This window comes from Chionomys nivalis, chromosome 4, assembly GCF_950005125.1.
Source record: "Chionomys nivalis chromosome 4, mChiNiv1.1, whole genome shotgun sequence".
NCBI lineage: Eukaryota > Metazoa > Chordata > Mammalia > Rodentia > Cricetidae > Chionomys > Chionomys nivalis.
In genome coordinates, this window is record NC_080089.1 from 104,503,652 (window position 1) to 104,517,554 (window position 13,903).

General features: G+C 37.8%; 1 protein-coding gene across 5 annotated transcripts in view; it reads right to left on the reverse strand.

Moving 5' to 3' along the window:
* The window catches only part of Rbm6 (RNA binding motif protein 6), a 113,727-nt gene that overhangs the window by 54,462 nt on the left and 45,362 nt on the right, over nucleotides 1–13,903 (reverse strand). For 2 of the 5 annotated variants that reach the window (XM_057767195.1, XM_057767194.1), the window contains exon 6: nucleotides 8,560–8,633. The exons of 2 other annotated variants lie outside the window; for them this stretch is intronic. In XM_057767195.1, coding sequence (XP_057623178.1) covers nucleotides 8,560–8,633 — 74 coding nt within the window. Of the gene's footprint in view, nucleotides 1–8,559; nucleotides 8,634–13,689; nucleotides 13,730–13,903 lie in introns of those variants that run through there. One more of the 5 variants, XM_057767196.1, reaches the window with a different exon arrangement.

Here is a 13,903-nt window from a genome sequence, read left to right on the forward strand (position 1 = left end):
CTTCAATAAATGTTTTGAGATGAGAGTTGTTTAGGCAAAAACACAGTCTTCTAAACACTTAAATTTTTACTGTTGTTAATAATAATGGTTTTGATGTTGCTGCTTTTGCTTCTCAGAATGCACAAAACTGAAGTACTGAAACGTCTCAAGATTACCATTATCTTGATATTACTAAATTATGAGTCCAACAATTTTGGTCTTTACTTTCTTTTTGATGGATCATTAACAGTCTTTCCCCTACAGCACCACTTTCAATCACAAGGGCAAATAACATTTATGATTTTGTTTTAGGCCTAGAATGGTTGCACACACTTCTAGACAGACCCAGAGACAGCTGGAGCTCTATGAGTTCAACGATAGTCTAGTTTACACAGGGCCTTCCAAGCCAGCCAAGGCTACATAGTGAAACCTGTCTCAAAAAAGCCAGGTGTGGTGGCACACACCTTTAATCCCAGCACTTTCTTGGGAGACAGAAAGGGGCAGATTTATGTGAGTTCAAGCTAGTCTGGTCTACAAATCAAATTCCAGGTCAGTCAGGACTGTTATACTGAGAAACTCTGTTTAGAAAACAAAACAACAACAAAAGGATTTTGTACACACTTATAATTTCACACTTTATTTAGAGGCTGAAGCCAGAAAAACCATGACTTGGAAGCCAGCCTAGATTAGAAACAGGCCCTGGTTCAAAATACAAACAAAAGATTTGCTGAACCAATGCGATAACTAAGTGGGTAAAGACACTTGCAGCACAAATCTGATAACCTGAGTTTGATCCCAGGAACCCTAGTGAAAAAGGAAAGAGAGCATCAACTCTACAGAATTGCTCTATGAGATCAATACATGCACTGTGGCCCGTATACTCACAAATACATTGTGTTTATTCATTAAAACAAAATTTTTTTAAGACACAAAAAGTAAAAATAAAATTATTTGGCTTCCTGTACAGGCCTTCACAATCACTCTAGTCTCTTTAAATAATCCAAACTCTCTTTTTGTTGGGGAAAAAAAAAGTTTTGTAGAACATTATATATGTCACAGCCTTCATTTTTCACAGCAGAAGAGGTGGTATGAGAAGGAATTTCCAAGTTAGGTAGTAACAGCATCCTACTGCTTTTTACTTTACAAAGTCAGGATAATTGCGTAACATAAAAACTGAGTGTTGGGCCGGGCGATGGTGGCGCACGCCTTTAATCCCAGCACTCGGGAGGCAGAGACAGGTGGATCTCTGTGAGTTCGAGACCAGCCTGGTCTACAGAGCTAGTTCCAGGACAGGCTCCAAAGCCACAGAGAAACCCTGTCTCGAAAAACCAAAAAAAAAACAAAAAACAAAAAAAACAAAAAAACAAAAAAAAACTGAGTGTTGGGCAATGGTGGTGTGTGCCTTTAATCCCAGCAGCACTCAGAAGGCAGAGGCAGGTGATCTCTGTGAGTTCTAGGACGGCTAAGGCCACACAGAGAAACCATATCTCACAAAACCAAAGCAAACAAACAAACAATTTAGTAAAAGTTCCCAAGAAAACAATTCTTAGGAAAATATCTGAACAAAGAATAGGAAGCAAGCATCACAGTAACAAATTTGAAAATTCCTGAACAATAACCAACTCTTCAATGAGTTAGTACACACTGCTGGACAATCATGGAAAGGGTTCAATATTTAAACACAATGCTTCTTGGTTCTTACTTATCTTCCCAAATCTTAGTGCAATGGCACATATATCAAAAGGACATAAAGCTCTTCTTCAGCCCAAATGGACTTGGACAACAAAGAAAACAATATGTATAAGATATTGTTAGAAATACATTTCCAGCCAGTGGCGCATGCCTTTAATCCCAGCATTCAGAAGACAGAGACAGGTGAATTCTGTGAGTTCAAGCCAGTCTGGTCTACGGAGTGAGTTCCAGGACAGGCTCCAAAGCTATAGAGAAGCTGTCTCAACAGAAAAAAAAAAAAAAAAAAAAAAAGGAAAGGGAAGAAAAGAAAAAGAAATATATTTCCAAGTCTGGTTGGTGATATGCACACAATCCCAGCCCTCAGGAGGCAGAGGCAAGTGGATCTATGTGAGTTCAGGGCCAGCCTAATCTACATAGTGAGTTCTAGGCCAGTTAAGGTTACAGAATGAGGCCCTTTCTCATAAATAAATTAATAAATATTAAATAACAAATGTAATGACAAAGATGAACACAATGGAGACCCTACAAAACAAACAAAACCAACCAAACATTGCCAATGAAGGATAAAATGAATGAAAGCTTCACAGTTATCCCTTTCTTCTAGACAAAGGTGATGAAGGCATGAGCTAACATACTCACATCTTCATACTTGATAAGGTTATTTCTCCAGACAGCTAATACACATACTCTGATGAGTTTCCCTGTCACAATACTGTTGCAGAGATTCTTCCTGTTTGAATTCTGCATGCAGGCACTGAGAAGCAGCTAGAGGAGAGGGGTCTTAGTTACTATAGTGAGCAGCCTCACAAATGAATACATAATTCACCATACTCTACAAAGAAAGCCAGCAGAATTTTCTTTTCCACCTCGCAGATCTACAAATACCAGCCAATGATAAAGAGATTTCCTATCAAGACAGCAAAAGGTTATGAGAAACTCAATTTAGAGCAGTTCAGAGAACCCTTAGAAGTATTTATAGATACAATCAGGCCCTGCTCTGAGGCTTTCAGCAGATCTCTGACAAATTAGAGACTGTACCAATTTAAGTAATTCTGTAAGTAAAACTTGGAAAAAGGAGAACATATGGCCAGAAACAATCTTCTATAAATACTTTATGTACTCTAAGGAATCATAAACATCTTATGTACTCTAAGGAATCAGACCTTTTTACATTTTTGTCCTCCACAAGACTCCTAATTATTGTGACATTAAGGGCCTAAATCTAAATCCAGATACAAAAATAAATTTATATTTTTAGAATTATGATCAGAAATTATTTGATATATAGAAGACAGGACACATTCATCTCACTTCAAATGCTTACCAAGTGCCAGTTGCTCTATTAAGTATTCTGCATACATTATTCATCAAGAATCACTTCTCAACAAGACTCTCTGACTATCTTATAGGCTCTCAATAGCCTGCTTCTTCTTTTTTTTTACTTTCTTTTCTTTTTGGTTCTGGTTTTTCGAGACAGGGTTTCTCTGTATAGCTTTGGAGCCTGTCCTGGAACTCCCTGTGTAGAGCAGGCTGGTCTTAAACTCAGAGTCTGCCTGCCTCTGCCTCCAGAGTGCTGGGATTAATGGCATGCATCATCACTACCAGCTATAGTCTACTTTATTTTTAAATAGCACTCAGCACTACTACATATTGTCCTACTTTTAATCTTGTCAACTTACTTGTCATATTTTTCCATTAAAATTAAGTTATATAGCCTATTTTGTTCCCTGTAGCATCCTCAGCATCCTGCACACAAAAACACTCATAAATGAAAGAAATGAATGATCGTGTTGAATCCATACTAGGGCTTATTGAGATATTAGGAATAGCGTGATTTTAGACCCAGGGGGATTAAGAAATTTGCCACAGGTAAACTAAGACCTGCCTGCAGAACCTGTATTCCCTCTTCGTGTTGTAGTACCAAAGTAACATAGGGTTTATTTCCCTGAGGATCTCATATTTTTCCATCAAATTTTTTTTTGCCATCAAAATATTTACATATGCCCTGAAGTATGAGAAAGGCTACTAAAAGAACACTGATCTGATCATGAAGACTATGGAGTTCAACAAGAGAGGATTCCATGGTCATGGGAGAAATAAGTATCTAGAAAATGGGACTGACTGTAAAGAAAGTGAAGATGTACTTTTTAAATTAATTCATTTGTTTTGAAAGATGCACCACAGCACCCATGTGGAGGTCAGAGAACAACTTGCCCTCCCTCTCCTTCCACCCATGTAGAGGTCCCAGGACTTGGTTCATTAAGTTTGATAACAAGTGCCTTTACTTGATCTTTGCCAGCCCAAATAAGCCTTTCCTCCTTTCTAGGTATAAGATTACAGGTTCCTAAAAGATAGAGCTTAGTTTTGGGGTTTGCTTTGTTTTGAGACAGAATCTTACTATGTATCCTGGAATGGCCTAAAAATCCTCCTACCCTAGGTGTCCCAGGCGCTGGAATTACAGGTGAACTCAACCATACCCAGATAGGGGCTATCTTAACTGCACTTCAGAACAGAGCACCACAAGCACTCCATCATAATGACCGCCACACCTGCAATACTATTTCGAATCTAGAAGAGTAATGGCTCTGTTCGTAAGTTTTTCTGGTCTCTCAATCACTAGGGGACCTGGGAACCATAAAATTGTTGACCGAATGGCTAAAGAAGATGGAAAAGACATCTATAAGCCACCTTCTCTTAACTGTTGCTACCACAAATGAACATTTTTCCAAAGGTCCAACGGAATACCTGTTTGTAAAGAATGATTCCCTAGGGCTGGAGAGATGGCTCAGAGGTTAAGAATATTGCCTGCTCTTCCAAAGGTCCTGAGTTCAATTCCCAGCAACCACATGGTGGCTCACAACCATCTGTACATCTGTAATAAGGCCTGATACCCTCTTCTGGCCTACAGGATACAGACAGAATATTGTATACATAATAAATAAATAAATATTTTTTTAAAAAAAAAGAATGATTCCCTAATTCCACCTGACAATATTGCTTAAGAGACTAGATACTTTATAGATAGGATTTTTTGTTGGGATAGAGAATGCTTTATATCTCTTATTATTTCCCTCCCTTTTTGAGTGCTAAGAATTGAAACCAGGGCCCTGTGCATGCCAGGCAGCATTTCTATCACTGAGCTATATTCCCAGCTAATGTTGATACTCTTAAGATTAAAAATAGCTCTGATAAGCTGGGCATGGGGGTGCAGGCCTTTACTTCTAATTAAGGAGGTAGAGACACATGGATCTCTGTCAGTTCCAGGCCAGCTTGGTCTACCATAGAATCCCAGGTCAATATGTTCTCTATTGTGTAAACTAGTCTTTTTTTTTTTTTTTTGAAGCTTTATTTTATGTACAGATCCCCTGGAACTGTAATTAGAGATGATTGTGAGCTCCATGTGGGTGCTGGGAATTGGACTCAGGTCCTCTAGAAGAACAACCAGTGTACCTTACCACTACGCCATTGTTCCAGCCCCATAAACTTATTTTTTAAGAAACAACAACAACCAACTCCACATCAGACAGGGGTCTGATCTTCAAAATATACAAAGAAATCATCAAAAGAACAAATAATCCAATTAAAAAAATGGAGTACAGACCTAAACAGAGAACTGTCAACAAGGAATCTAAAATGGCTGAAAGACACTTAAGGAAATGCTCAGCATCCTTAGTCATCAGAGAAATGCAAATCAAAACAACTCTGAGATTCCATCTTACAGCTGTAAGAATGGCCAAGATCAAAAACACTGATGACAACTTATGCTGGAGAGGTTGTGGGATAAAGGGGACACTCTGCATTGCTGTTTGGAGTGCAGCTGGTACAACCTCTTTGGATGTCAGTGTGGCGATTACTCAGGAAATTAGGAAACAACCTTCCTCAAGACCCAGCAATATGACTTTTGGGTATACATCCAAAGGATGCTCAACCATGTTCATAGCAGCATTCTTTGTCATAGCCAGAACCTGGAAACAATCTAAGTGCCCCTCGATTGAAGAATGGATAAGGAAAATGTGATATATTTACACAATGGAATATTACACAGCAGAAAAAAAATGACATCTTGAAATTTGTAGGCAAAATGGATGGAGCTAGAAAACATCATTTTGAGTGAGGTAACCCAGACCCAGAAAGAAAATTATCATATGTACTCACTCATAAGTAATTTTTAAACATAAAACAAAGAAAACCAGCCTACAAATCACAATTCCAGAGAACTTAGACAACAAACAGGACTCTAAGAGAGACATACATGGATCTAATCTACATGGGAAATAGAAAAAGGCAAGATCTTCTGAGTAAATTGGGAGCATAGGATCCTTGGGAAAGGGCAGAAGGGGAGGGGAGAGACTCAACAAAATGTAAAACTCAATAAAAATCAATAATAAAAAAAGAAACAACAACAAAATAGTGAATTAAAAAAAGCAATGGTACTTTAGGAAAGAACAGTACAAAAGAGATGCCTCTGCCATGGTCCTCCCGTTTATATTTCAACTACTCCATAATAAGACAATGGTAAAAGATTGTTAAAAGCAAATTGCTTATGAATTAAATAAATATTGTCATTTTCAGAGAGACTAGTAGGATAGAATCATACAGATTAGAGCTTTCATTCTTCTCTCAAAAATTATAAGTAACACAATTTCTGATAATACTTATTGACTTAGTGATGGACAGGCAATAAGAATCCTATTAAGTGAAGGGATATGGCCCTCCATCCAATTATTCTGTGGTGACTGAATAGCAGAAAGTGCTTACACTACTACTAAGCTAGAATACATCAACAGTGTTCTCTAGAGAAAGGTATGTTGGCTGTTAATTGATTTTTTGGTCAACTTGACACAAACCTAGGGAAGAAGGAAACTTAATAGGGATAAAAAACAAAACAACCCTTCATAAGACTGGCTGGAAGGCAATTTTATAAGGCATTTTTCTTTTTCTTTTCTTTCTTTTTTTTTTTTTTTTCTTTTTCCTTTTTTTAGACAGGGTTTCTCTGTGGCTTTCAAGCCTGTCCTGGAACTAGCTCTTGTAGACCAGGTTGGCCTCGAATTCACAGAGATCCGCCTGTCTCTGCCTCCTAAGTGCTGGGATTAAAGGTGTATGCCACCACCTCCTGGCTTGTTTTCTTTTTCAAGTCAGGGTTTTTTTGTGTAACAACCCTGGCTGTCCTGGAACTAGCTCTTGTAGACCAGGCTGGCCTCAAACTCACAGAGATTCACTTCCCTCTGCCTCCCAAGTGCTGGGATTAAAGGCAAGCACCACCATGGAAGGACAATTTCTTTCTTTCTTTTTTTTCTTTTCTTTTTTTTAAATGATTGCTTTGAGAGGACCCATTTCACTGGGGGCAATGCCTGGTTAAGTGGTACTGGATAGTATAACAGGCCGGGCAAGTCATGGGTAACAAGCCATGGGTAACAAGTCATGAGTAACAAGTCATGGGTAACAAGCCATGAGTAACAAGTCATGGGTAACAAGCCAGTAAGCAGCATTCATTTATGGTCTTTACTTTAGTTTCTGCTTTCCGGGTTCCCAGTGTGAATTTCTGCCCTACTTCAAACTTCATGATGAACTATGAAGTGTAAACTGAAATAAATCCTTTCATCCTGAAGTTGCTTTTGGTCATGATACTTTGTCACAGCAAGAAAAAAACAAATTAAGATAGTGGCTCATAACTAATCTCAGCACTTAGAAACTCAGGCAGGAGAACTACCAAAGGTTCACATCTATCCTGAGTTACACAATTAATTCTAGGCCTGTTTGGGTTACAGAATGAGATGATGCCTTAAAATAAATAAATAAGCAAACAACCCACAATACTATCTCCATTTTAATAAGGGAAAAATCCCTCCTCTCAAAGAAGTAAACAATAAAGCTGGGCATGGTAGTGCAGGCCTTTGATCTCAGCACTCAGGAGGCAGAGACAGATGGATCTCTGTGAGTTCCAGGTCAGCCAAAGGGGTAGTAAGTGTCATGAATCATGTAATCATGCTAAGTAGAGCCAAGCTGATGAGAAGCACTAGGCTATAGAAAAGATTTTATAAAATTACTCTCCTTTGGCAGAACCTTCTTTTGTGACGCACAGATGCTTCTAAGTATAGATAGTAGATATCTAACAGTCAAACTACATCCTTAAGCTGCCTCTCCCATCACATGATAGAGGATCTGAGACAAACCAAATTGATTTTTCCAAGAGAAAAAAAAAATAAAAAAAACAAGAAGGATTCTGTTTAGCAATTCCTTTCCAAACCACTAACCAGTGTTCAATTAGATGCAGATTACAATTTCAGGTGGAAAGTTGAGTAACTCCTGAAAGTTCAAACATGAATGCAGACTCAATATTCACCAGCTCTGACTATGAACAGCCAATGACTTGAAACAAACTCCAACTGGCAAAGAACAATGAATGAGACAGACACAAACTATCCATTCCTCTTTTCTCCCCAATGCCACTCTTTCAAATAGACCACATATAGGAAGAACCTTAGAGCCACAGGAATCACCATTAGTGTGACCTTCATCCTAAGTCTGGGAATGACCATTGATTGACCTAGAATTCCTGTGCAGGCAGATCCTTGAGAGCCTAGACAATAGAGGATCATTTGTATCAGGAACCCACACATCTTTATCACACTTCAGAGGGAAACACTCCAGATCTGTCATATTTCCCATGTACAGTCTCTGGAACACAGTCAAACTAGAACTGGAACCTAGTTTCTTAAATGTACCCTGTACACATTAACTCTTCTAAATAAATTTCCCAACTTTTTAAAGTTTTTTTGCACAACTGGTTTCTTGTACCTTTCCAAAGTAAAATTATTTGAAACCCTCCCTCCCCATATATTAAAATATATATCCTTTCAGCATCATTTGACCGAAGTATAAAGCAACCTGGTTGGCCTCCATGCATCCGATGGCATCTTCCAAGAGTGAAAACTCCACGCAGACATAGCCATAGTCGTAACCTGGGGACAGCATTTAAATACAGACGGGAGTGGTGTTAGTGCCTTGCAAACATAAAAGACACATTTATATCCCCTGTTCTGAATCCCTTCAACACAAGCCCTCCCACCTATCCCCACCCCTCGACACTAGGCAAAGGTGCTTCCACAAACAGAAAAAGTACTGAAGGAAAAGTCTGGGTGTTTCTTAAGTTTGAAATTCATTCCAAATGGCTTTTTTCCTATTAACTAAGAAGATTCTTTGCCCTCTTCTCACTGCTGATCAGAAAAGGGTAATTCCAGAAATTTCAAAGTGTGATCCAAAACACTTTAATGACAGGCTGAATCTTCTGGAAAAACAGCCAACAAGAACAGAAAAGAATCTGAAAAAAATAATATATCCAAAGAGAAGGAAGAGAACCAATTATTCCAAAGCTATGCTAAGAGTCACCACTCTTCAAGCAGAAACCACCTTCAAAGACAAGTGCTGATGGAATAATGTGACTATTCTATTTGGATATACAGTAGGCTTCTGGTTGACAAGGAACAGACCATTTCAGCTACCACCATTACCACCACCACTCTACCCCTTCCCATTTCAAACTCAAGTCAAAAACCAGCTAAAATCTTTATGAAAGGAGAAAGATATAAAAGCATAAATTAAATAACTTGATCCAAAATTGTGCTTACATGCAAAAAGCTGATGGTAGAGCAAGCAAAGGGAAAGACGGCAGTTGTTAGTAATCAATGCATGTTCAATAACTCTAGGTATCATTATCAAATGCCTTCCACCTTAACATTGAAAAAGTATTATCTGCAGCACAGGTCTGAGGCTCTAACGATCCATGACACTGGAAAATTATGGGATTTACAAGCTGCTAAACTCTACTTATTAACCTGTCTCATAGTTCCTGATACTGCTACCATATGACTGCAAAAATACACTTGTCACTGCAATGTTCCACATGTGGTTTCCATGCTCCCTCCATTTTCTCACAGGATAAAAAACTCACCTCTAGAACTTACACTATGCAAATGGATAGAAAAAATAGATGTGATTTATTCAGATGAAAAATAAACAGAGGGAAAGAACACAACATAAAACCTATGTGGATTTTAAACATAAAGTAGATACAACAAGAAGAAACTGATACTCATTGAATGAAGGTATCCAAAACCATAGTTTACAGGGCAAGTTCCAGCATAGCCAAGGCTACATAGAGAAAGTGTCTTGAAAAAGAATTAAAAAACAAACAGTAACTTGGTTAGAGTCTAACCCAGTGGTGTAGACGGTTCTAGAATTAAAGTCTGCTACCAACAAGAGACAAAAAGAAGTTGGCCTGGGTGGCACATGCCTATCATTTTAGGTGACACAAGAGAATTGCAACTCAAAGTCAGCCTGGACTAAACAGTGAGACCCTGTCTCAAAAATAAAATAAGGGCTAGAGAGCTAGCTCACCTATAGCACATTTTTGCTCTTCCCAAAGACTCAGGGGAGGTTCCTAATACCCACATAGTGTCTCACAACTTTCTGTAACTACAGTTCCATGGGATGTAATGCTCTCTTCTGACCTTAATAGGCACCAGACACACCCATGGTACACAGACATATTTGCAGGCAAAACATTCATACATATAAAACAATAAAGTAAATCTTTTTAATTCTTTAAAAAATAATAATAAACCTTTAAAAAATATACCAAATTTGGTGAAACGGATTGGATTCCTAGTTACATGGAATAAATGATCTAAAATGTTTAATGATAGTGATGACTTTAGACTTGATAACTATTTTAACTACAAATGTTGCTATACAATGATACAATGAAGTATATCCTTATTTTGAGTTTCAGGAAGTGACCAGAAAGAAAAAAACGAAAGTTTGTAAAAACCTCAGCACTACTCCAGGCTGAGAGATAGAGAATTTATTTCTATTTTTATTTTTTAAAGAGTCTCCCCATGTAACTCCAGCTAGCCTGGAACTCACTAGATGGACCAGGCTGGCATTGAATTTACAGTTATCTCCCTTCCTCTGTCTCCAGAGTACTGAGAATAAAGGCATGCACGACCACACCTACCTAGAGACAAAATTCTCTATCCTAATGTCACAGTTTTAGACAACTCCAACTTGTCTAAACTTACCACAAAATCAGGTTCCTCCTATTAGTATACCACACTTCAGTATACATATTTGTATACGACTGGTTAATCATAAAAAATTTTTTGTTATTCCATTACTTTCAAGTGGAGTTTTCTAAACAAAGTCAGTTTGAGATATATGTATATACATAGATGTACACAGATATATGCTATATAATATATTATAAAAATATACATGACATTCTACATTTTGTAAATGGTTCTAAATATTCTTTTGAAGCACCAAAGAATAACACAAAGGAACATAGGTATCTTTTGTCACCAAATTTCTACTGTGAATACTCAAAAGCATGTCCATAACCAGAAAGGGGTAGCCATGGATCACACAGATACTCTCTTGAATGCTTTGATTACCATTAAAAACATTATCAGAGGAGTGCACAAGAGTATGTAAAACAAAACTCTCCACAGGTGTCAAAAAAAAAAAAAAAAAAAAAAAAAAACATAGAGAACCAATACCAGATTGCAAAGCCCTAAGTTTCCTTGCTATGCTTAAAGAGGCAAACACTGTGACCCAGAAGAAAACAGATTCTGTGGGGAAGAACAAGATGAATCATGACAACATTCATACTTTGTTGAAGAATAAGAAGGTTTTGATACTAAAGTCACTGGAAAGGAAAATATGTAGTTTATAGGAGGCACAATGAACATCTGTGTATATATATCAATTTAAAATCATGTGAAGTTCACAAACCTACCACTCAAGTTTCTTCTGTATTAAAGTTTAGCTATCAAAAGAACACATAAAGTTTAGCTATATAGGGTTGTTTAAGGTACCCAATCTTGATTCCAAGCATTCTCTGCATTCAAACTTTACAGTTGTATCATAAAGATTTTCAGAAATCGCCAGAAGACACTGTATATAGTACCTGTTACAAACAAGGTTCTATTACAAAATCCTTTAAATATACTGGTTTAAATTCCCACAAGAATACTATAGAGATAATATTACTATTTACTCACGGGAAACAAAGAAAGGATAAGTAGTTTGCTCAAAGACACTTTAGTTTCAAAACCAGAGCTAAGCCTTTTAAATCCAAGCAGTTCAGATTCATATGGATACCATTAATCACCACACTGTATCCTCTTTCATTTTTTCAGTATGAAGGTTTGAATGCTGGCACGTGCTAGGTAAGAGCTATACAACTGAGGTATCAATCTAATCTTATTCTTCTACTAAAAAACAAACAACAACAACAAAAAAAAAACTACAGTGTGTGTGTTTGCATGCATGTGAGAATCAGAGATCAACTTTTGTTGTTGATTTTTATGTTTAGAGACAGAGTTTCTCTGTGTGGCCTTGGCTGTTCTGGAACTCTCTCTGTAGACCAACCAGGCTGGCCTCAAACTCAGAGATCCATCTGCCTTTGCCTCCCGAGTGCTGAGATTAAAAGCATGTGCCACGGCACCTATCTAAAGACAAAATTCTCTATCCTAATTTTACAGTTCAGAGTTACATTTTTAAAAATCATTTTCTCTCCTTTTAGCACGTGGGCCTCAGGGATGGCATAAACAACTTTTGTGACAACAACCTCAGTTATCCACTGAGCCACCCCACCAGTCTGTCTCATTCAAAAATTTTTAAAAATTAGAATACATTTACAACATTTTCCCCTCTCCTCTACGTTCTCCCATGCTCCACCCTCACGTTCCCATTCAAATTCAGGGCCTATTTAGCTTTGCTGCTGTTACATATTTAAGCACATAAACCTATAAATACAACCTGCTGAGTCCATTTAGTGTTGCTTGTATGTTTATAATTTCAGGGCTAACCACTTGGTATTTTATTTTATTTTATTTTATTTGCTTTTTCGAGACAGGGTTTCTCTGTGGTTTTGGTTCCTGTCCTGGAACTAGCTCTTGTAGACCACGCTGGTCTCGAACTCACAGAGATCCGCCTGCCTCTGCCTCCCAAGTGCTGGGATTAGGCGTGCACCACCACCGCCCGGCACCACTTGGTATTTTAATTCTCAGACAAGGCTAAGCTGCCCAGGCTGACTTAGTTTTGTTTTGTTTTACTTATTTTAGCTTTCTGAGACAGGGGTCTTGCTATGCAGCTCCGTGTGGCCTCAAATTTGGAGTAATTCTCCTGCTTTTACCAACAGAGTGTTATGATTACAGGAGAGTACCTCTATTCCTTGCACCCAGGCTAACCTTAAACTTCAGTATGTAGTCTGGACTGCTTAAACCTGCTATTCTCTTGCCCCAGCCTCCTCAGTAGTTAGGCTCCAGTCTTTCACTCTGTAACAAGACCCTAAGATTGTTTTAAATAAGAAATCTTTTTTTATTATTCATACAATATTCTGTTTACAGGCCAGAAGAGGGCACCAGACCTCATTACAGATGGTTGTGAGCCACCATGTGGTTGCTGGGATTTGAACTCAGGACCTTTGGAAGAACAGACAATGCTCTTAACCGCTGAGCCATCTCTCCAGCCCCTTAAATAAGAAATCTTAAATTTAATTTTTTTCAGCCCTAATACAGGATGAGTCTCACACACCTGAGAACAAATGAGCCCTTTCTATAATAAAGAAATACTGAAATTAGCAGCACAATAGTCACTCCTATTTCAATTCTGATAGCAGAATCAAGGTGAGTGGGCCTAAAGAAGCCAAGTTAAAAGTATCACTCTCAATAAAAAACTCTATTGGTACTCACAATCCTTCTAAAAAGACAAAAACTAGAAATTCTTATAAAGGATGGCTATAAAATTATGTAGCAATATGGAATTACAGAGCAATTAAAATTTTAAAAATGAATATACCCTCAATGATAATTATGTAAATTATACAAAAAAATACTAGAATTAAATACAAACTGAATCTAACTCAGAAGTTAGAGACAAAAATCAGCATATAAGATTAAAAACCATGCACTGTCAAAATTATACTTGGAGAGCCCAAGATGAAGAACAACATACCATCTTTCAACATAGGTAAATCCAACATTGCCAGTTTTTCCTCCAGCGTTGCAACAGATCAGTTTTCCTTTGGCTGACACCAGATGAAGAGGTTGGCTTGCATTTAAGGGCCACAATGTATGAAAAATATATCACTTTAAATAACAGAAGCACAACCAGCATAGTAAATGCTCACTCACAGAAACTTGGAATTAGAAACCAAACAAAGTCTTAG